Source organism: Myxine glutinosa, chromosome 8 (assembly GCF_964187855.1).
Source record: "Myxine glutinosa chromosome 8, kmMyxGlut1.1, whole genome shotgun sequence".
Taxonomy (NCBI): domain Eukaryota; kingdom Metazoa; phylum Chordata; class Myxini; order Myxiniformes; family Myxinidae; genus Myxine; species Myxine glutinosa.
Window position 1 is genome coordinate 26,930,614 of NC_136268.1, and position 24,401 is coordinate 26,955,014.

General features: G+C 42.5%; 1 protein-coding gene across 4 annotated transcripts in view; it reads right to left on the reverse strand.

The window, feature by feature from the left end:
* Nucleotides 1-24,401, reverse strand: part of LOC137433091 (N-acetyl-beta-glucosaminyl-glycoprotein 4-beta-N-acetylgalactosaminyltransferase 1) — a 143,096-nt gene that overhangs the window by 76,281 nt on the left and 42,414 nt on the right. For all 4 annotated transcript variants that reach the window (XM_068125546.2, XM_078783070.1, XM_078783071.1 and 1 more), the window contains exons 2-13: nucleotides 20,257-20,411; nucleotides 18,233-18,379; nucleotides 18,017-18,112; nucleotides 16,205-16,295; nucleotides 14,061-14,161; nucleotides 11,292-11,359; nucleotides 9,913-9,991; nucleotides 9,566-9,632; nucleotides 7,554-7,682; nucleotides 5,677-5,786; nucleotides 5,285-5,385; nucleotides 4,707-4,807 (exon numbers count right to left, since the gene is read on the reverse strand). In XM_068125546.2, the coding sequence (XP_067981647.2) occupies nucleotides 4,707-4,807; nucleotides 5,285-5,385; nucleotides 5,677-5,786; nucleotides 7,554-7,682; nucleotides 9,566-9,632; nucleotides 9,913-9,991; nucleotides 11,292-11,359; nucleotides 14,061-14,161; nucleotides 16,205-16,295; nucleotides 18,017-18,112; nucleotides 18,233-18,379; nucleotides 20,257-20,411 (1,245 nt within the window). The remainder of the gene's footprint in view (nucleotides 1-4,706; nucleotides 4,808-5,284; nucleotides 5,386-5,676; nucleotides 5,787-7,553; nucleotides 7,683-9,565; nucleotides 9,633-9,912; nucleotides 9,992-11,291; nucleotides 11,360-14,060; nucleotides 14,162-16,204; nucleotides 16,296-18,016; nucleotides 18,113-18,232; nucleotides 18,380-20,256; nucleotides 20,412-24,401) is intronic.

Below are 24,401 nucleotides of genomic sequence, written 5' to 3' on the forward strand. Positions count from 1 at the left end.
TATTGGTGTGGCTTCACCATTGATCTTTGACATACAGAATAACACATTTTTCTGCCGTGACTACTCTCGGGGCTCGGAGGTACACCGTGACCGGGGGTTGGGGAGGAGCAAGTAACAGAAATTGGGGTCCTCATCCGAGATTGGCCCAAATTAAAATTGAAATTAGGGGCTCGTCCAAAATTGGCCCAAATTGAAATTGGGGGCTCGTCTTTGCTGACAAAATTCCCAAATCTCATCCGGGAATAGAATTCCCTAACATTCTCGTCCGGGATAGAATTCCCTAACATTCCCAAAATTCCCAAATTTGGAATTTTTGGGAAATTTTTGTGTGAAGGTTAACAGGTGTTAACTGATAGTCACCATGGTGTTTGACGCAGAAAAGTTTGTGGCGTCCCCTAATGAGGCACAGTTCCAAGCGTTAAAAAGATCGGAACTCTTGATATTGGCAAAACGTTTTAACTTGGAGGTCCGAGCTCATATGAAGAAAGCAGAGATGCAGACATTGGTGGTAGAATCTCTGGTGGGACAAGGAACATGAAAAGAGGTAGCCTTGGATTGATTACCCGAGGAAAAAGAAAATGTGGAGCTCGGGAAAATGGAGATGCAACTGCAGAGCCAGGAAAGGTTAAAAGCAGAGGAAAGGAAAGCAGAGAAGGAAAGAGCAGAGGAAAGGAGAGCTGAAAGGGAACTCGAGGAAAGAAGAGTAGGACAGGAACGAGAACTCGAGGAGAGAAGCGCAGAGGAAAGGAGAGCTGAAAGGGAACTCGAGGAAAGAAGGGTAGAACAGGAACGAGAACTCGAGGAGAGAAGAGCAGAGGAAAGGAGAGCTGAAGAAGAAAGAAGAGCAAAGTAAAGAGCAGAGGAAAGGAGAGCCGAAAGGGAGTTAAAGGAACGTGACATGGAGTATCAGAAGGAACTTAAACTCAAGGAGCTGGAATTAATGGGAGAACGGAGAGAAGTAGTATTCATGCCGGCTAGTTCGACAACTAGTCAGAACACTTGGGATGTTGGTAGGCATGTGAGGCTGGTTACACCCTTCAATGAAAAGGAGGTAGCCAAGTTTTTTTTGCACTTTGAGAAAGTGGCTCAAATGCTAAAATGGCCTGTGGGGTCCTGGACTATGTTAGTGCAAAGTGTTCTGGTGGGTAAAGCTCAAGATATCTATTCGGCTTTACCGATTGACCAATGTGCAGATTATGAGAAAGTGAAGAAAGCCATTCTCCAAGCCTATGAATTGGTCCCTGAAGCTTACCGGCAAAAATTCAGGAATGCCAGGAAGAGGAAGAGTGAGACCCATGTGGAGTTTGCCAGAATGAAGGAAACCATGTTTGATCGGTGGTGTGACTCGAAGGGGATTGGGAAAGACTTCAACCTGTTACGACAATTGATCTTGGTGGAGGAATTCAAACAGTGTGTCCACGTGGACATCAAAGTACATCTGGATGAAAAGAAAGTACCAGAGTTGTATGAGGCAGCAACCGTGGCAGATGACTATGCCTTGACACATAGGATGGGGTTCCACAAACCTAACTTCCCGCCTAGAGTTAGCCAGGGGAGTTATGGTAAATCAGGGGCGGAGAACAAATATTCATGGAGGCGGCCTAGAGATGACTATGAGGACAAATCTGATACCGCGACTTTTAGGGATCAGAAGACTACAGTTCCAAGACAGACTTATCTTCCGGGGGGCCCGAGGCAGAGCTCGAGTTTTTCCTCCAGGCCAACTTGCGCTTTTTGCAAGAAACCTGGGCATTTGACGTCCCAATGTTACGCCCTGAAAAGGAAAAATCAGGAACTGAGTCAGACTAGTACAACTCCGAATGCATTGGCAAATGCGAGAAATCGTCCTTGGAGGACAGTGCCTTGTGAAGGTTCCCATGCCAAAGTTATGGCATCACAGAACGACCTTGTTCAAGAGGGTTACAAACCTTTTATTTCAGAGGGGGTTTGTGTCACTGGATTGAGACTTAACGAACCAGAGACCTGTTAGGGTATTGAGGGACACAGGAGTACATCAGTCTTTGATGCTTGAAGGCATTTTGCCATTGTCAGAGAAGACGGCAACTGGTGTTAGTGTTCTTTTGCAGGGGGTTGGTGGCTATGTTAAAGCTCCACTTCATGTCATCCATTTGAAGTCTGATTTGGTATCAGGACCGGTCACCGTAGGTTTACAAGCCACTCTTCCTGTAGAGGGAATCTCTTTTGTTATCGGGAATGATTTGGCCGGTGGTCGAGTTTCTGGTCATCCGATGTTTGTTAAAAAGCCTAGTATGGAAAATAACACCGCACGGTTGGAGCGGGAGATTCCGGGTATCTTTCCATCCTGTGCCGCGACTCGTGCTATGGGTAGGAAGCGCTCTGAAGAAAAGGTGAAGGTACTGATGTCACGCTTTGCACAGTCACTTCTTGTCGAGTACCCTGAAACTAAGTGTCAGCACACACAAGTCATGGATGGAGACAATGTTGGCAAGCTCTTTGAAGGTGGACTGAACTTTGACACAAGAGAAGATGTTCTGGACTCTATCTTTGGCAAATATGGACCACTCGTGGAAGTGCTGCTGATAAAAGACAGGGAGACGCAAAAGTCGAGAGGGTTTGGCTTTGTCACGTTTGAAAACACAAAGGACGCCAAAGATGCAGAAAAGGATTTGAATGGCAAGGATTTGGATGGTTGGACCATAACAGTAGAGAAGGCAGGCCATGGGCGTCGAGGGGGCTACAGAGGAGGAAAACGTGGAGGTAGTTTCAGGGGTGGCTATGGCTCGTGGGGTGGGAGTAGTAGTTTTGGTGGCGGCCGCAGTCGTGATTACTACAGAGGCTCCCAGCAGCAGCAGCGTAGTTTTGGCAACTCTCGACGGGATGACTATTACGGTGGTAGCCGAGATGGGGACCGCTACTCACGTGACTACAGCACCCGACTCTACAACCGTGATTATGATTTTTATGATCAAGAGAAGAGTTGGAAGCACTGAGTGCTCAGGAGCAGCCAAGCCAAGATTCCTACACGGATTAACCCGTGAACTCCACGTTCCTAAATGCGTCCATGTAGTGAATACTTCCAGGCCTCACCACCCAACCACCATGAAACCTGGCTCTCAGATCAGCCTCCTTCAAAAAGTGCTATAGAGTTGCTTTGCTTTGGATTTTTGGATCACAACCCTTAACCTTCATTCAAAAAATGAGAAATAAAAACCAAAGGTTGATGAGATGGAGTTTGGCTTTGCAGGAGTTCAACTTGGAAATTGAGCATGTAAAGAGCAGGGACAATGTCGTTGCTGATGCTTTGTCCAGAGTGAACTAACTTTGGAAATTTCTGTAGGTTGTTTGGAAGTTTTGTTGCTTTATTTTGGGGAATATTAATTATTGTGGCTCACGTGAATTGATAATTTGGGTGTGAGTTTTACTTTTGTTTGTTAAAATAGTTTTTGCCTGCAAAGAAAGTTTTCACTATGTTCAAACTTTCTTTCTTGAGGGGGGGAAGTGTTACGGATTCGTCACTTCCGTTGTTGTGGTTTTCATCCACTGTAAACATTTTTGATTCCATGTACTATTATTGTTGTCGCTTGAGGGAAATAGATATTACTATTTTCAAAATGTAAAAAAGTTAATGTTTTAAATGAAACCGGAACCGAACGACGACGAAGAGGAAGAGAAGGAAAAGGTAGGTGGAGCGAGTGAGTCGGGGAAAAAGCCGAGCTGCTCCGAGGTCTGGAGCAAACGTTGACGAACGGAGGTCACTAGCGAACTTTGGGTTTCCCGGGAAAGTGATTCCTGCGACAGAGTTGTTATCCCTGTGACAGATCAACCTGCGTGTCAGGTTTGGGCGGTTGACTCCGAGGAGAATCATCATCGTGCCGTTACGCCTCGAGAACGGGCCGTCGGCCATTTTGACTCCCGCGCTGCGCACATCGCGCAAGGATTTTCGCTTCGCTTCAACCATTTTCACTGCCTCCAGACGTTTATCTGATGTGTGTGTGTAACGTGGATTTTGAAGGTAAATCTGCGGTTCGCCGATTTGGAGCCGTGAAACGTCCACACCGGAGGGTGTGATTTCTCAGTCGCCTGGAGGGCGCCTTTATATTTCCCCGTCGCCTTGAGGGCACCTTTGCGCAGCTTTGGCCGCGTGACTGTGACTGTCATCCGAACGGGATTCTGGTCTCGATTGGACATCGTTCTGACGATCGCTGGAGTGGATCGACTTGGGCTTGATGCCGGAATAGAGACTTTGGGGAATGTTCTTCTTTTCGCTCACTTTGAGCACAGTGAGTTATATTGTACGAACCTGATGGTACCATCATAGGAAATATATATTGGTTGTACAATTGATTACTATTGTTGTTGTACTGTTATTCTTGTGTGATCCTAACACAATATTTGTTTGTTGGTAACAATTGGTGTGGCTTCACCATTGATCTTTGACATACAGAATAACACATTTTTCTGCCGTGACTCCTCTCGGGGCTCGGAGGTACACCGTGACCGGGGGTTGGGGAGGAGCACGTAACACAGCACAGAGAAAGAGAGAAATACAGAGAGATAGAGAGATGGGTGTGGGGAGAAGAGAGCAAGAGAGAAAGAGAGAAAGAGAGAAAAAATTAAGGGTTAACAGCTGAGGCTTACACATACATGTGGTTGCACAGTCTAGAATCACAACTATGTAATCGATACAAGGAAAAAGAAAAGAAAAATCCTGCTGCACACACTACCTTCAAGGAAGAAGCGCTCCTCACTCTGCGCTGAATTCCCAGCAGCACCGTGAGCCGTTGGAAGGGGAATGTCCATCTTCATATAACGTCGAAATCCATACCTGCTTGCCAGGATAACAAAGCACGAGTCTCCAATACATAAAAATGGCACCATCAGCAATAGAACCAAACAAATGAGCAGCAAAACGATTCACTTTCTCATGGAGAGAAAAACACATTGTCACTTTTATGTAGTATATGTGAACCCTGTAAGTTCTGCCATTCAATCGTCGAACCTCAATTTGATCAAAATTAATCAAGATGTTTTCATAGTACAAGACTCAACCAGCCATTGGCTTCCACAAAATACTCTCGCAAAACCATGTGGGATATCACAAAGGAAACATGTCCTGATGCGCTCCTGTCCTCTTAGCAAGAGCAGAAGGCTCTCTCGATATACCAAATAAGAGGCTACAGGGGTTAAGAAAGGATAAACTAGATAAAATGAAGCTCCACATCTGCTTCCTTGACAATTGGACCTGCATGCATAAACCTAGCCCATACCCATCACCCGTTGCCTTTGTAGGATGTTCTACCACCTTTCCAAGTAGAAGATGTTCTCTCTGTAAAAGCACTTGTTCTCAGCCTCCATGTGGGTAAGACGAGTAAAATCATTTGGGTAAACATAAGACAGGTGAATCTATGGAGGGGATTACGTGGTGGAAACAAACACGTGGACAGAATAAATAATAATAATAATAATAATAATAATAATAATAACCATCATCATCATCATCATCATCATCATAATAATAATAATAATAACAACAGGCTGGACTCATTGAATACTAAAACATGATGCAGCATGATGCACCATAGAAAAGAAGAAAGCAATACATAAAATAAGAAGTTGAGTGCATCGAGAAAGAGCCAAAAGTAGAAGGAATGAAGAAGAAAGAAGTTAGAGATTGTGGATTGGGAACGAACTTACAAACTGCAGGCCCTGGTAACGCTCCAACATATATCCACGCAGTACATAAGATGGATTGTAATCACATGCAGGAAGAACTCCTTCCAGGTCACTGTCAGGCACCATCGGGGCTGTAAAGCAAAGATCGTGTCGAAAGTTCATTTTTGTATTCCATCTCAATTTCAAAAAAACCTAGCATCTTTTATTTTTCATCACATGTTGGCAGCGACTGGTTGTCATTTTTTTGATAACGATGGACACCTCTTCGTGTCATGATAACACAAACAACTATAACAGCACTCGGTCGAGCACATACCTCCGTCAGGCTGAACAGTTTACGTTTGTATCCCATTGATAGGCCGGATTTGGATCCGGACCTGAACCAAAATCGAATTGGCTTGTTGTCACCTAACCAACACATCCACCTAGTTTGGTCATCCACAACTTTTTGAATTTTTGATGCTATATACCGTTTATGGTAAAGAATTACTTTAAAATTCTCAGATCCAGATCCGGATTCGGATCTTAAACCAAACTCGAATCCATTCATCCTTGTCACACACCTAAACTGTCCACCAAGTTTCATCCAAATCCGTCCATAACTATTTGAGATATCATGCTCACAGACAAACAAACAGATGGACAGACAAACAGAGGTGAAAACATACCTCCAGCTACCTTCGGTGGCGGAGGTAACAAGAAGGCACATTCGGTGTGGCACTCTAAGTAGTCAAACTTGGCGAAACTACAAATTTAGATTAAAGTGGTCAAGAGGGCTCTTTGCTCCAGACCCACCATTTTCATACATGGAGATTTGCTGCTGATATGGGTACGACCCAGAGCAAGTTACAGTCCCTGCTACGTGAATATGTGCCAGCCTTAAGGGAGCACTACACTGAACACAGTAAAAACAACACTGAATCAGAGTAATGCACTTTTTGATAAAATGTCTTGATTGAAAATATGCAAAACTATATATGTACATGTTGCTTGATATATGAACATTACATTGGTATACATTACATAGCATTATAGTATGCATGGTTACCATGGTAACCAGATGCATACAAATGATGAATTACCACTTTTCAGCTTATATCTTCTCTATGACAAGTCCATTTACGTTCAAACTTGGTACATATATACAATACTAGGAAACAAACATTTTAATTGATGCATTTGTATAATTGGCATTTCGTGTTGCCATGGCAACCATTAATCGTCCAATGAGAATTGACATCCTTTAAATTAAAAACCCAAGGTCATAATACAATAAAACTCTATTAATATCTTTGTTGGGTCATTATCAATATCTGTGCCAAATTTGAAGTGAAAAGACTTAAGAATTCCAAAGTTATAGGGGAAAATGTAAACTAATATTATGTAAACACACATTTGCTGTAAGTGGCCATTGACATCAGGATTCCGTTTCCTATACATTGAAATTACAATTGCGTACAATGTTTTTCCATTATTTCATGAATCTGGAGTTCACTTTGCAAGTTTTTTCATTCTTTTCACCCTTGTACTTGTATGTTGATGGACAAACGCCTCTCCAAACTCCCCACTACCATATGTTTGGCCTTCTTCTTCAATAAAGCTTTCCTCCTTTTTTCTTTTTGCCTTTGAAATATTTTCCCGTATCTTTGTTTCCTGAACGGAAGCTTTCCTAGCAGCATCGTACAAACTTTTTTTGTCTTTTTTTTCTGCTGCTGCCTGTGTGTATAGTGCCCCCTTAAGCAAGGGAGAAATATGAATCCTTTCAAATCCATTTTTGGTGAGCTAAAGTAAAATAATTAGCGATTTTCAAATTGACTTCAATGTTAATTTGATGAGCCTGAAAACCCCGAATTTTCCGACTACTGGTAGAGATGTGGATGATGCAATGTGGTATGTACTGAGGAAGAAATCGTCTCTAGGATCTGGATGAAGCATCTCGGCAGAATGGGTCTCGTGCAATGCATGTGAAACAACAGCAGCAGACAGAGGAATGTATGCAGCTTCATTCATCTTCTTTCGTGAGTCATCTGCACAGACACGTTTCAAAAGACTATCAAATTCCCAACATATTTCAACAGAAACTGTCAAATCAATAGAAACCAAAGATACAAGAAAAGGAAAGGTTAACAACATGCAGATTGAATTTTTTTCCAACTGAAGTTAATTATGGTCTTAGACATGCATTACTGTTGTTAAGAATGTCCACAGCATGTAACAATTGTCAAAAATTGTTCATAATGTAAAAAAAAAGAAAATAAGAATAAATTTAAATTTAATATAAATATAAAAATTTTTAAATTACATTCAATTAAAAAAATTAAATAAAAAATTAATAAATATGTAAAAATAAATAAATTATAAATACAAAAATATTTTTTTAAATACAAAAAATTAAAATAAAATAGATTAACTAAATAACAATTATTGTTAAAAATGTAACAAGCACAAGCCATGCTATTAGACATGGGACTCAGCACACTACTAATTAGTATCTAAAGGAGGACATCAGATGCCAGTATGGCAAAAAGAACAAGTACAGATACATTCAAAGTACATCGCCCACATGCCAAATAAATTAATATCCTCCAGCGCGGCATTGTCGGGGCGCCTTCTGTGCCCGGCAATGCCGCCGTGCAGCTTATAGAGACTGTATTGGGTGGGAGAGGTGTACAATATTTGATTGATTAATCGCATAATTAAAATCAATAAATAATGATCATAAAATATTTTCTTCATCAATTGGCTAATTGCATACCGAAACCACCAGTGCTTCATCCGAAGCTGCAACTTTTTGAAAATGAAGTCATTAAGCGAAAAAATTAAATAATTAATTGATTAATCAAGAAATAATTAACTGATTAATTGATGAATCAATAAATCAAAAATATCCTTTATAGCAACATCACTTGGCCACTGTCCTGTCCAAATATTAGCTACTTAGCTCAAAATGTGCCTGAGATATTGCCCAGATGAGAAAGAAAATAAATAAATGATTAATAATGAAAATAAATAAATAATAATCATAAAATAATTAAATAATTAATCAATTGGCTAATAGAATACCGAAAACCACCACCATTTCATCCCAATCTGTAACTTAAAAAAAATTAAGTAATCGAGTCATTAATCGAATAATTAAATAATTAATCAATTAATTGAATAATCGAATAATCAATTAATTAAATAATTAATCAAACAATTAATTGATTAATCAATAAATCAAAATCAGCCTTTACAGCCAAATCACTTGGTCATTGTCATGTCATGTCCAAATATCAGCTTCCTCGCTCAAAAGGTGCCTGAGATAATGCCCAGAGGAAGAAACGAAATAAATAGGTACTTTAAAAAAAAAAAAAAAAAACTTAATTAATCGATAATAATTAAATAACTAATCAATTAATTAATTAATCAAAAAACAAAAAATAACATTTTTGCCAAAGCACTTGCTCACTACTATTGTGCCGAAAGTTCAGCTTCCGAGCTCAAAGGATGGATGAGATATCGCCCAGACAAACAAACAAACAAGAAAACAAACAAGAAAACAATCGGAGTGAAAACTGAGTACTCCCTTTCAATGCGCGTCATCACCGGGCCCTCTTCGGTGCCCGGCAATGACGCCATGCAGCGCCTGGAGATGGCAGAGGAAATGAGCGGTGTACAACAAACAAGAAAGAAACTGGAGTGAAAACTGAGTACTCCCTTTCAGCGCGCGTCATTGCCGAGCCCCCTTCGGTGCCCGGCAATGACGTTATGCAGCGCCTGGAGATGGCATAGGAAAGGAGCAGTGTACAAAAAGGTAAGTGTACCACAAGTCTGCATTACACTGTCAGGTGGATGGCAAATTGATGTTAAGGTATAAAATGTCTCAGCATGACCTTGTAGTGTGTACACTAAAAAGTTAAGAACAAACCTGTGTACAAAGAGATGTGTTCAGAACTGATCACCGAAAAGGGCAGGCCTGCGTGGTTAGGTCGCCACTGTGGAAGGCACGTCAAAGTTTGCACATTATGGAACTTAGGCAGTAAAGGTAAGTTAGCAAAGTGTATCAAACCGGACTCTGAAAAGAAGAAGTTCACGTTTCACATATCAGAAAGCACTTGCATACACATACAAAGGAATGTGCTCAGGTTCAGGAGCATATCCAGCTGCTCTTACCCAGCTGCTCCTACCTCAGGCTGGTCAACCAAAATAAACAGACAATGTATGTGCAGACACATGCAAGCAAGTACACATACTTGCACAGCTGACGTTTCTTACCGCCACTTCTACATGATCCATTCCTAGGGCATCCTGTTTGTGCAGAACCTCAAAATAGTAGCGCCTGGAAGAAAGCAATCTGCATGCAGGAAATAAAAGCAAACAAATAAATTTCGCTTAAATAAGTCAAAGGACTAAGAATATTGGTTTACAAGGTACGCTAATAAAATACAGGTAGTAGAAAAGATCATCAAAGTTGTAGAGGCAACTATTAGTCAGGTTCATTATCTTAACAAATATAATTTCGTTCAAAATTTGGGAGATTAGCAAACCTGCACATTTTTGGAATCATCAGAGCACGGAGAATCCTAAAATCAATGTTGGCATTTGCGTGGACACCTGCATGGCCGCCATTTTGGATTTTGAAAATGGCCGCCATAAAATACATATTTTGCGCTATCTCGGCTTCTGGTCAACCTAGAAACTTAACTAAATATGCTAATCCTATGTTTTCTGGGTCAATGAATCCAATAAAGGCCTCAGAATAGTGCTCAGGATTATAGAAAAGCAACAAACAAAGGTAATTGAAAACCATTGTCTTTATATTTGTGATATAAGTGTATTACATAATACATGATATTGCAAGTCCTTTGAAGTTATAGGTATGGGTTTATAAAGCAAGAAAGCAGCCTTGTTAGTATCAGATTGAACTATAAGTCCTATACACAGGATCTACTAGGTCTATACCGTTCAGGAATATGCTTTTACAGATCTTCATAACTGTCCTGAGTGTCATCTGGAAAGTCCTAAAAGTGAAGCACGTGTTAGGATTAGAAGTCTAATGATCCCACCAATGGTTTTCGTGACCCAGAAAACATAGGATTAGCATATTTAAATAAGATTCCAGGTTGACTAGAAGCCGAGATAGCGCAAATTATGTATTTTATGGTGGCCATTTTGAAAATCCAAAATGGCGGCCATGCAGGTGTCTACGCAAATGCCGACATTAATTTTTGGATTCCTCATGCTCTGAATATTCCAAAAATGTAGTTTTGCTAATCTCCAAAAGTTTTGAACGAAAGAACGTAGTGAACCTGACTATATGGTCACAACTTTGCAATGCTATTTAGGTTAACTCATAACTCAGGAACCATCGGGCGAAAGCACCACTGTCGGGTAACTCTGGAACGTTCCGGGGCTAGAGCGTGGACTGCCAGCTTTAAGCGCTACCCCATGACTAGTGAGCTGCAACTATGGCAACTATCGGTGGGTCAGAGTGCATGTATCCAAATTTCAAAAGAGGCTTACGAAAGGAAAAATGGATGTGGATAATAAAACAAGTGAAGTAAATCGAGTGATGAATGTTTTAAAATGGAAGTGGATGGTGATAATAAGTTTGAAGAAAGGAAGTACAAAGGTGATTGGTTCAAATTATTTACCCAATTGAACTTGATATCTGGTCACGAAACTTGCTGTACTCGCCAGGTGCAGTCCATTCCTTTCCTGTCTGTGTGCATCAATGTGGAGAGAGGAAAGAAATATGGGAAAAAGAAAATGGCGAGATATGGACGATTCGAAATAACAGGAACCAAATGACAAGTATGACAATGATGGGTACTGTATGGCACCCACGGTGGCAATTACATGAGATGCTTCTGTCTGACAACTCACATCTGGTCTTTGTATCATTGCCCTTTCATTACCGTTTATTCCTTTCTCCAGGAGTTATGATAAGTAGCAACAAAAGTTGATTTAAAATGATCATAATTCGCCAAATTTCACAAATCCACAGATTCCTGTGGCCTCATCTCTTTGGTCCATCTTTTCGCACACCTTTGTATCACCTCCTTGTGTTCAAATCTGCTCCCTCCTCCAATCTTTCAATGTGTAAGTTATGCCGCCTGATGTTGTTCAAAAGAAAGAACCATAATTGTTGCTTTGCTCAAAGATCATGCTGCAAAGTGTATTTGCAATTTTAATACTGCCACCGATTTTGTTCATCAATTTGTCTCGTATCCACATTTCCCAAACATCTGGAAATCTCACTGTCCCCTGAAACCACTGTGCATACTACTGCCCCTCGCCCTGTATCGGGGCAACCCGTTGACCCTACACCACACAGCCGCGTGACCTGCAGCTCCTATTCCAAGCAGCCGTGCAACCCGCTACTCCTACCCCATGCAGCACGATGCCGCTCCCCCACATAGCCTGCTGCTCCGACTCCGCAGCCGGGCGTCTCACACCCGTACGTACCCATGCCCCTCTGCCACGCTCATCCTCCCCCTCGTGAGTCTCACTCCTCCTCCCCCTACCGAGTGGAGCTGTGAATCCCGCTGCACATACCCAGCACAGCTGCTCATCCCACTGCACATACCATGTGAAGCCACACATTTTGCCTCACCATTGCACCTCACCTCCACAGCCGCCAATCCCACTGCACCTATCCAGTGCAGCCATGTATGCCGCTGCATCTAAAGCAAGTCCCAATGCACCCCACTGCCCTTACCCCACCCAGTCATGCACCCTACTGCCCCTACCCTGCACAGCTGCACATCCTGCTGCACCTACCCTTGTGCAGCCACAAACGCCACAATACATAAAATGCGCAGCCGCATGTCCCATTGCACATAACCTGTTCAGCTGTGCCCTCACTGTATCTACCGCACACATCATGTTGCCTCCACCCCGCGCAGCCGCCTCTACCTATCCCAGAAGTGCATCTCGCTGCCATAAACCCAAGGCCACTCTTCCCACTCCCCCAAACCTGCAGCCACTTGTCCCCTTCCCCTACACCAGTGCAGCGGCACTCCTTCTGGCCCCAATGTATGCAGCCGTGCATAATGCTAACCTTACTCTTACCCTGCACATCCCATTGCCCCCACCTTATGCAGCCGCATATCTCGCTGCACATACCCATTGCAGCTGCTCTCCCGCTGCACATAAGCTGCAAAGCCATGCTTTCCGCTGCCGCCATGCTACCTGCAGACCCTGCCCTGCATTTTCGTGCATCCCATTACTCCTACAACACAGCTGTGCATCCTACTGCCCCTGCACCACATGTCCCGCTGCACCTACCATGCACAGCCATGTGTCCCGCTCCCCCAACCATGTGCAGCTGAGAATCTCGCTGCCCCAAATCCGCAGCTGCATGTCCCACTCCTGGACATCTTGCTGCACATAACCCGCACAGATGCATGTCATGCTGCACCTACCCCATCATGCAGCCTCGCAGCCTGCAGAATCTACCCTGTCAGCCCCTCATCCCCCTGCACCTACCCCGTGGAGCAGCTAGTCCCGCTGCATCCTCAGGCATCCCACTACCCCTGCCACCCTTGCACTACAGCCTGCGTCCCCATCCCACACAGCCACGCATTCTGCCCCCCCCCCCCTTTTCCACGCTGGTCTAGCTCCCCACCCATGCAGCTGCTCAGTCCACTGCACCTCTTCCACAACTGCACATCAACTCTCTCCACCTTGCATCCCGCTATCCCTCCCCAATTGGCCCGCTCCTTCACAGCCACGCATCCCCCTTACCAACCACCTGCCTTTCTTGTGGGGGAGGTGGCTGTGGGGCTGCCACCCCAGCTTCACATCTGTCTCTCCAAGTATCTGTGTTATCTAAAGCTGTCGCAATTATTGCAATCTTCCATGAAGTAGCCAAAGCTCAAGGTCTGGTGCTTTCACATCACAGGCAGGTCAGGTCGGTCGGTGGTCGTCTGTTTTTTACCGATTCTTCTCCAATATTACTCCCTCTACTCTCGCAGTGCTCTGCTCCCCCCTATGTATTCCAGAATGCACACGTTCCTCCAGTAACCCGATCCTTGTTAAACTTCCAAAATTCAGGCTGTCTGCAAACCTCAACTCCAATCCCATCTCTGGACCACCTTTCAGTGGTTGCCACACTCTTCCCTCCAGGATTTCAATTTCCCCAATTCCGACCCTTTATTATATTACCTCCTTTAACCTTTCCTAAACCAACCATATTACTTGCTAGTTTCAGGTTCCTCCCCTCTTATATTGCTTGTTCGCTCCCTTGATGTTTGTTCCACCGTCAGATCTACCTTGCTCTGTTACTCTGAGCCTCGCTCCAGTAAAGAAAAAAAACGTCAACCTTACACTCTGTCATCCCCATCTCAGTTTAAAAAAATCCCAAGGCAGGTTCCTGTACACGATGGATATTCCACATTTCTCACTCAAACACCACAGACCTTGCCCACAAAGGCCACGAGGTGAAGGTTTTCAATGTGCTCGTCCGTGCTGAGCCAGAATTCTGAATTATCGTCGGAAGCAATGGCAAAGTGGAAATGGTCTGCACACGACAGCAGGGACGAACACCAGGGGTCAGCACTTTGCAGAATAACAAGGAACTTTGACACATGAGGCCATTCGGCCCACAATGCCTGCACCAGATTAAATAAATCCATCAAGCTCAATAATTTTATTGGGTGTGGGGGATGGATGGGGATAAGAAAATGTGTGGCAGGTTCAGGGACACCACCATGGCAATATTTATGCCACCACAAGCCTGAGAAAATCTTTTTATGCCTCCGCCGACGAAATCGCCGGTGACATTATGTTTTCGGATTGTCCGTCCGTCCGTCCGTCCCTACGGGCTAAACCTCGTTTTTCTCAGCAACCATATGTCCGATTGAGACGAAACTTTCAGGGCAGGAGTGACACCCATGCAGAATGTTTTTATAATTGTGACATCATTGGTCACGTGATATGGCAGCCATCTTGAATCAAAAGCAAATAATAATTAAAAAAAATTCTCGGAAACCTCTGAATGGAAAAATTTGAAACTTGCCACATTGCCAAGTACTCCCAATGGGGAACAAAAGCACGATAATGATGACATCATAAGTGAAGTGGTATACCAGCCAAAATGTTTTAATTGAATTCCTTATCCTAAAAATCTGAAATTGCAGGCACATGATCTATGACCCATTTGTGTTGAAATATTGAATTTATGACATCATTGGTCACATGGTTTGGCAGCCATATTGGATTTAACCTAAAACCTTAAAAAACATCTTCTCCCAAACCACCAAATCCATCGACTCGAAACTTTACGTGTGTCATTGACTAGGCATGGCGATTAAAAGATGATTACAAAAACATCATTGGTCACATGGTGCAGCCATATTGGATTGAAGGAAAATATTAAATAATTATATCCCTGAAACCACTTACCCTATTGATGCGAACTTTTACAAATATCATCTAACACCACTGTTGCATATAGTTTGAAAATGATGTTGTAGGTCACGTGGTTTGGCAGCTTTGTGGTTGAATAGAAAAACACCTTGGATAGAAAAACGAACCTTATCTGATCAACACGAATACCTTGGATAGAAAAACGAACCTTATCCGATCAACACGAAACTTCAAAAACGTGACCCCCAACACATACATATGCAGAGTGTACATTTTTGAGGGTCATATGTCATGTGGTATGGCAGCTATATTAGCTTGAAAGCCGATATTTAAAAAATTCCCTTCTCTGAAACTGCTTCACCGATCGATGTGAAACCTGTCATGGCTGGTGAAAACATGATACTTGAAAACAGCTGAAAGGATTTAAATCAAACTTGTTTATTTTTAGGACAATGAATGAGGGCATCTACCCGTTGTGGGACAAGGCGGAGGCATATTGGCGACACAGTCGCATTGTTCTAGTTGCATTTACTTTATATCATTTTCACAGTAAACATTTATACATGTTTATTTTCCATTACTTTTATCCGTTTTCTTTAAGGAAACATGTCAAACTATAAGTCCAGTTTTCTACCAGAGACATTTAGACTACATGGTGGTCTTCAGTTAACAAATTTAACACTTACTTATTCTGCACCTTTCAATTTGCTTCGTGGCCATGTGGTCTACGGGAGATGACAACCATGTAATGAGCAATCTGTGTGCCCGAAAGTACCGTATGGGCAATGCGTGGAACAAGTGATGAAAAATTTGGTTTAAGCAACATCAAACATGGTGCTGTGGCTTGCAGGTCATTTGGTTTAATACAGAGGGTGAAGAAAATACAACATTTCACATTGAAAGTCGAAATAAAATCCCACTCCATTTAATTGATAGTGTCAAAGCTTCCCGCTACCAAAATGGCCTGTTATCATGACAGTCCAGACTCTCATATGGGGGAAACTGCCAGGTTGGCTGAGTTCAATGGAATTGTCTTGCTAAAAGGCAAATGTATGTCTGAATAACCATCCATGTACAGAGTGGCCACAAAGTTCCTATGCATAATAGTGTGTCCTGGTACTTATTACTGTTGTTACATGCTTAGGGACTTTGTGACCATCCTGTAGACACAGAGTGGAACACAAGTCTGACTAACCGTCCATGTATGGATGAAGAAATCCGAACATTCGTACGCCATAATTCTTCCAGCCTGGAGCCAGCGAGATTTTCCGTACAAATGAACGCATCTACCATGGGCAGACAAGGCACGTTCATAGAGTTAGAATTTACTTCAGGACAATCAATTTACCTGCTATATTAATGAAGAACTAGACGTCACTCAGTAGAGCGCATACTCCCGCCGTGGGTTTAGTTGGAATAATACGTTTTGTTTAACATCCAGTCTCCCCAAAACAATACATGAAAAAGAAAGTAAGCCCTAACTGTCAGAGAATTTATTTTGATATATATCGGAATTAGAGGAGAAAAACATCATTTAAGAATAAGAATAAAAGATTTAATGCAGCAAAACAGAAAAATCTTTCCCAAAAAAATTTCCAAAAAAATTCCTGGATCCAGAATAATATCCTGAGCTTCACCAAAAACTAATCAATTCTTCCTTATCCCAAGGGCAATCATCACACCAACTTTCATCCAAATCCGTTCAGAACTTTTCCAGATATCTTGTTCACAAACACACGAACAAACGAACATACAAACACACACACACACGGACGGACACGATCAAATGCGTTACTCCATGGTGGGAGTAATAAACCTGAAAAGCGCAGAGCCAGAACCAGAATTATTTATTTGGTCTGGGAAGCCCATGCTAGGTTTCTTCTTCTTCTTAAGCCTCTCACAACCCTGGGTGAATATGCGATCTTTTTTAAAAAAAGTTGGAATTTTGCCAAATCTGTTTTATTCGTTTGTTAATATACCTCAGCCATTGACAAATCTGGAACTAAGTCTTTATAAGTTCATCAAATACTGACACCGCAATTTACATTCGTTGAGCTAAATGTTGATATATCTTCTGAGGTTAAAAAAAACAACAAAAAAACAGTTTTAAAGCATCATACGTATCAAACGATACATTATATGAAACGGGGAAACCTAATACACACTTTGGTGGTTTTAAAATGACAGAATATGTCTTTATTAGAAAAAAAAAAATGAACATTGAAGACGACGCTGCTAAAAAAATACACCACTCTAACGCATAACCACGAGTTTAAACTACATTTACAACAAATATGAAAACTATTTTCATATCACAATGTTAAATATAGAATATATAGAAGATAATGTTTAAAAAAAATGAGCCCTATCTTCCAATGGCAAAAAAATCCTTCAAAAAATTCCTGGATCAGGAATAATATCCTGAGCTTCACCAAAAAACAAATCAATTCTTCCTTATCCCAAAGGCAATCATCCCACCAACCTTCATCCAAATCCGTTCAGAACTTTTCCAGATATCTTGTTCACAAACACACACACACACACACACACACACACACACACACACACACACACACACACACACACACACACACACACACACACAAGTGAATGCATTACTCCCTAGCGGGAGTAACAACACATTTATGCAGGCGAGTCCTGGAAAGCTGAATTGAAGTCTATATCGGGAGAATTACACTGTCACAACACTCCCACTCCCCCTCCCCCTCCCCCTCCCCTCACAACCCCAGTCTCCCCCTTAGTTCCATATCCCAAAGTGGTAGCACAATGTCACTCAATGTATCCCTACACCTATCATCAGCCATATTTCCTAACATCACAATCCTTATTGCTCTGCACTTTGAAGATTCTTTTTTTTTGACTCATCTGCATGTTTCCTGTACACGAGCCCAATGTGGTTGGGATAATCTTCCACCCTCTGTTGTGGAATTTGATTGCAAGTTATCTTGGGTATCAATTCATTCATGTGTATAAAATAAAGGCTTACGTGAGGAAACAGAGGGTAGTGGACATTCTTCCGTAGTTGTTCCACCGAAGAACCACACCAATCCTCAAATACGTGCAGGTTTGCTCTGCCCTTGTACTGTGGCAGGAAGAACACGGATGTATCACATGAATGCTGCGATCATGGGTCCAGCACAGAACACATTTAAGGCTAGTCTGTCATCATAAGTTCCAACATGGAAGTTGAAACGCCGCTTACACTTGGTAGCCAGGGCATCGTACGAAGAGGTATGGCTGCACTCTCCTTCTTCATGGCCATCTTGATATCAACATCTGAGTCATCTTCCTCCTCCTCCTCTTCGTCATCTTCCTCCACAGCTTGCAGCTGGCTCTGACCCTGGCTCCGCTGATCAATCATGATAACCACAATTATAAAGTGAAGGTGACTAAAGTGCTTATTGCCATAAAGTACCCCTGATTGTAAGTATAATAATGATAGCAATCATGCTGAGGTAAAAAACAGATCTTCTTAAAGATCTTCCAAAATTAAGGTGGATGCAGAACGGGTCTCGTTACCCAAACATTCCGCATTCATTACTCCCACCAGGGAGTAATGCATTCACTCGTGTGCGTATGTGTTCGTGTGTGTGTGTGTGTGTGTGTGTTCGTATGTGTTCGTGTGTGTGTGTGTGTGTGTGTGTGTGTGTGTGTGTGTGTGTGTGTGTGTGTGTGCGCGTATGTGTTCGTATGTTCGTGTGTGTGTGTGTGTGTGTGTGTGTGTGTGTGTATGTGTTCGTATGTTCGTGTGTGTGTGTGTGTGTGTGCGTATGTGTGTCCGTCCGTGTATGTGTGTGTGTGTTTGTATGTTCGTGTGTGTGTGTGTGTGTGTGTGTGTGTGTGTGCGTATGTGTGTCCGTCCGTGTATGTGTGTGTGTGTGTGTGTGTGTTTGTATGTTCGTGAACAAGATATCTGGAAGAGTTCTGAACGGATTTGGATGAAAGTTGGTGGGATGATTGCCTTTGGGATAAGGACTAATTGATTAGTTTTTGGTGAAGCTCAGGATATTATTCCCGATCCAGGAATTTTTTGAAGGATTTTTTTGCCATTGAAAGATAGGGCTCATTTTTTTAACATTATCTTCTATATATTCTATATTTAACATTGTGATATGAAAATAGTTTTCATATTTGTTGGAAATGTAGTTTAAACTCGTGGTTATGCGTTAGAGCGGTGTATTTTTTTAGCAGCGTCGTCTTCAATGTTCATTTTTTTTTCTAATAAAGACATATTCTGTCATTTTAAAAACACCAAAGTGTGTATTAGGTTTCCCCGTTTCATAAAATGTATCGTTTGATACGTATAATGCTTTAAAACTTTTTTTTCCTTTACTTTAGAAGAGATATTACGAGGGTTTTTATTTTTATTTTTTATTTTTTAGAAGAGATATCAACATTTAGCTCAGCGAATGTCATTCGCGGTGTCAGTATTTGATGAACTTATAAAGACTTAGTTCCAGATTTGTCAATGGCTGAGGTAAAATAACAAACGAATAAAACAGATTTGGTAAAATTCCAACTTTTTAAAAAAAGATCGCATATTCACCCAGGGTTGTGAGAGGCTGAAGAAGAAGAAGAAACCTCGCATGGGCTTCCCAGACCAAATAAATAATTCTGGTTCTGGCTCTGCGATTTTCAGGTTTATTACTCCCGCCAGGGGGTAACGCATTCGATCGTGTCCGTCCGTGTGTGTGTGTGTGTGTGTGTGTTTGTGTTCGTATGTTTGTGAACAAGATATCTGGAAAAGTTCTGAACGGATTTGGATGAAAGTTGGTGGGATGATTGCCCTTGGGATAAGGAAGAATCGATTAGTTTTTGGTGAATCTCAGGATATTATTCCAGATCCAGGAATTATTTTTTTTGGGAAAGATTTTTTCTGTTTTACTGCATTAAAGCATTTATTCTTATTCTTAAATGATGTTTTTCTCCTCTAATTCCGAGATGTATCAAAACAAATTCTCTGACAGTTAGGGCTTACTTTCTTTTTCATTTATTGTTTTGGGGAGAGGGGATGTTAAACAAAACGTATTATTCCAACTAAACCCACGGCGGTAGTATGCGCTCAACTGAGTGGCGTTGTAGTTGCTGGCTTGTTTTTTATTTATTACTAAACGTGTTTCAGAAAAGGCCGTCAGTGGAGAGGAGGGTGAAAAAGGAAAGCTAGAAAACAATAACCTCGACCAAACCTTAGTTTGGCAAAATAAAAAGTACGTGTTGCAAAGGTACCTGCATCCAGTCTCTCTCAGAATCAAACCTTCGCTCGCCCCGCCGAGCTATGCCACGCCCGTCGTGCCATCCCTTAGCGGCCATCCCACCGGGCGGTTGTGCCGCGGTTTGGCGTTGAATGCCACCAGAGCCCAGGCCACCAGCACGATCCCTGACTGAAGAAATCGAGAGAAGATACATAAATCATAAATGATCGCATTACCAAACAAATTGGTCATAATAATCATAATGCAATGCTTCTCATGGCTGGGTAGCATCCTGAAGTCTTACACGTACATGGTTCAAGGAGCAACTTGTACAGTGTATCACAAAGAACAAGACAATCAAATAATAATGAACAAGTACAATGAATATTAAAGGGGAATAGCAAGCGATTTGTAGTTGAGCTTGCAGCTCTATGGTGGAGACGAAACCCTTCGACATGTGTTTGTTGAATGGCAGTCATGGCTTAGCTTTCCAAGCACATGCTCATGGTGCGACAGCAGAAGATAAAGTTGAATTGCAAATTTGAGTATGTCCGAGAGAAAGCAGCGGCGATTGGGTGGGAGGGAAAGTGTGAGGACGATGTGTAAGGAAGGGGTCGAGAGTATAGAAGGGACAACATCGCCATACGAGCCACCACCCAAAAGCTCGGTGATAAATTATCACGCAGACATTCTAAATTTCACATCAATGCCACCTTTGCACTGCAGTTTCAAATCAACTGAGCTAATCAGCAAGACAGGCCGGTTCACAAAAGACTAAAGCAAGCCCCAATGGACGGAGAACACAAACATAAATAGGCTCTGGGGAGAGGACCGACGTAGGAACACAAATTAGAAAGGATGTACAGGCAGACAAACCAAGAAAACAGCAGAGTCCACTCCGAGAGAAGCCACCAGTTGCCGCATATGGAGGTAACAACCAAAGAGAAGGTTTGAAACGCACAAGTGTTTCACCCAGAGCTCTGTCTCTCCAGTCAGTAAATAACAGAAAACACATCAAATTGAAGGAAGCGGTGGAGCATGGATGGCTGAAGCTCGTTCCATGTTGTACATTGCACCAAAACTGGATGCTCGAGAAACATCGATGGAACGAACGCCTTTCACGCCGTACAACAAGCAACGCGTAATCGCGTGCATCGAAGAAGCGTTCCATTTTTTAGCAATACTCACCTACTAGTCAGGTTCACTTTGTCAATAAATTATATTTCGTTCAAAATCATGGTAGATTAGCAAACCTATACATTTGTGGAAACGTTATAGCATAAGGAAACTAAAAATCAATGTTTACATTTGGAGAGATACCTGTATGGCGGCCATTTTGGATTTTCAAAATGGCCACTGTAAAATACATATTTTGTTCTATTTCTGCCTCTAATTACCCTAAAAACTTTTTAAAATATACCAAACCTATATTTTCAGGGACAAGGAATCCAATGAAAGTATCAAATTAGTGCTATGGGGAATGGTAAGACACGAATCAAAGGTTTTGAATTGCAAAATACTGTCTTTATATTTGCAATAAGTTGCATAATCAAATACATGTTATCATTTTGTACAGGCAGTTAATAACATCAAAATGTGTCACAATAATTCATATCACCAAACATACACAGGCAGTCAGCAAAATCATATATACACATGCAGTCGGTATAACTTCACATCTACACAGGCAGTCAATGACAAAACAAGTGAATCCACTTGGATTCCGCCCAGGTTGGCACATGGAAATTATGATGTAGCATAATTATCATCTCGGGTCAAGATTTGAAATTATGCCATGGTTTTTGTAAAATTGCTACTAGTATTCACATTATGTACTTTCACCAAAACATACATCATCATAGAAACATACATAGAATTTGGGTCCTCTGGGTCATTTGGGTCCTCTGGGTCATTTGGGTCCTCTGGGTCATTTGGGTCCTCTGGGTCATTTGGGTCCTCTGGGTCATTTGGGTCCTCTGGGTCATTTGGGTCCTCTGGGTCATTTGGGTCCTCTGGGTCATTTGGGTCCTCTGGGTCATTTGGGTCCTCTGGGTCATTTGGGTCCTCTGGGTCATTTGGGTCATTTGGGTCATTTGGGTCCTCTGGGTCATTTGGGTCCTCTGGGTCATTTGGGTCCTCTGGGTCCTCTGGGTCCTCTGGGTCCTCTGGGTCCTCTGGGTCATTTGGGTCCTCTGGGTCATTTGGGTCCTCTGGGTCATTTGGGTCCTCTGGGTCATTTGGGTCCTCTGGGTCATTTGGGTCCTCTGGGTCATTTGGGTCCTCTGGGTCATTTGGGTCCTCTGGGTCATTTGGGTCCTCTGGGTCATTTGGGTCATTTGGGTCCTCTGGGTCCTCTGGGTCATTTGGGTCCTCTGGGTCATTTGGGTCCTCTGGGTCATTTGGGTCCTCTGGGTCATTTGGGTCCTCTGGGTCATTTGGGTCCTCTGGGTCATTTGGGTCATTTGGGTCCTCTGGGTCATTTGGGTCCTCTGGGTCATTTGGGTCATTTGGGTCCTCTGGGTCATTTGGGTCCTCTGGGTCATTTGGGTCCTCTGGGTCATTTGGGTCCTCTGGGTCATTTGGGTCCTCTGGGTCATTTGGGTCCTCTGGGTCATTTGGGTCCTCTGGGTCATTTGGGTCATTTGGGTCATTTGGGTCCTCTGGGTCATTTGGGTCCTCTGGGTCATTTGGGTCCTCTGGGTCATTTGGGTCCTCTGGGTCATTTGGGTCCTCTGGGTCATTTGGGTCCTATATTCCTATCCTATAACATATATATCTCCTATAACCTATCCTATAAATATAGATTTGATGACGTCATGTTTACACATCTGAGCGACAGAAATGAGCGACAGAAACTAGCTTCACTTTTGAGCGCCCGAAATTCCCAGGCAAACGCTATAACGCACCAGGTTTACAACCTGTGCGTTAATATACACAGGCAGTCAATGGCATCAAACATACACGATTACAGAATATGCCATTTAGAGTTCGTCATCACTGTCCTGTGTGTCGTATCCGACAATATAGTCCGCATCGTTTTCACAGTCCGTTCTACACAAGCAAAGGTCGGTCAAATTGATTGGCAAATCGAATCGATCGAATGGTCTATCTAAGCGATTGGTCGAATTGGTCGAATTGAATTGGTCGGAATTGGCAAATGTAAACATTGATTTTCAGATTTTCCATGTAATAACGTTTCCAAAAATGTATAGGTTTGCTAATCTACCATGATTTTGAACGAAAAAACATCGTGAACCTGACTAAGACCAATTTTACTTTTCTTTATGACAGGTTCTAACGCTCATGGAGGAGCTGTTACGTGCTCCTCTATGAGCGTTATATTCCGGTGACCTTGGGGGAAGTGACAATGTCCTGGAGCACGCTGGGTACCGGCGAGGCCATCGTGTGCCGTCTCTTTTCTCTCTGCAATTAGTGGGACAATGGGCGCCCGCGGAACTACGTAACTTCCGGTTAGTGCACCCTTCGCGACAACAGTCACGTGATTGGATACGTTGAAAACAAACCACAAAAGGGCACGTGTTACAGCTTACTTCCGGTAGTCTCGCCCTCATCCATTTGGCACGACACGGCCATGGTCAGAATCCAACCACTAACATTCCAGACACAGAATGGATGATCTAAATACAATAATAGTTTAAAAAGTAAAAATATAAAACTTTCAGGAAACCTCTACTTGCAGCCTAGAATAGAACCAACATTCACCTGCATCAACTTAGGGTCAGGGTGCCGCAAAGCAATGCACCTGCTTACAACATGACAGCAGGTGCATTGATGTGTGTGCTCCCTTTGACCCCGCAGTCGCGGTAATTTGTCCCGCTCCCCCGAACAACGATCAATTGTCATACATTTATCGACTCTCGGTACGCAGGGCCATTTCACGTCCGTGCTGGCACTCTGAGGTAACTCACCGGAAACGGATATGTCCCCACCCCGGCACCCCCCCATCCACTCGGGGCCACCTCTTGTTTCATGAAAAAAGAAGAAATTTTGACATGTATTATGCCCTCAGAAAGTGAAGAGACCATATTTGTACAGTTCTTTCTTATTAAACTGCTAACGCAATTTTGAGACATCACCAAATCAATCATCTGCCAACATCACTATGTTAACAAATATAATTTCGTTCAAAATTTTGGGAGATTAGCAAACCTGTACATT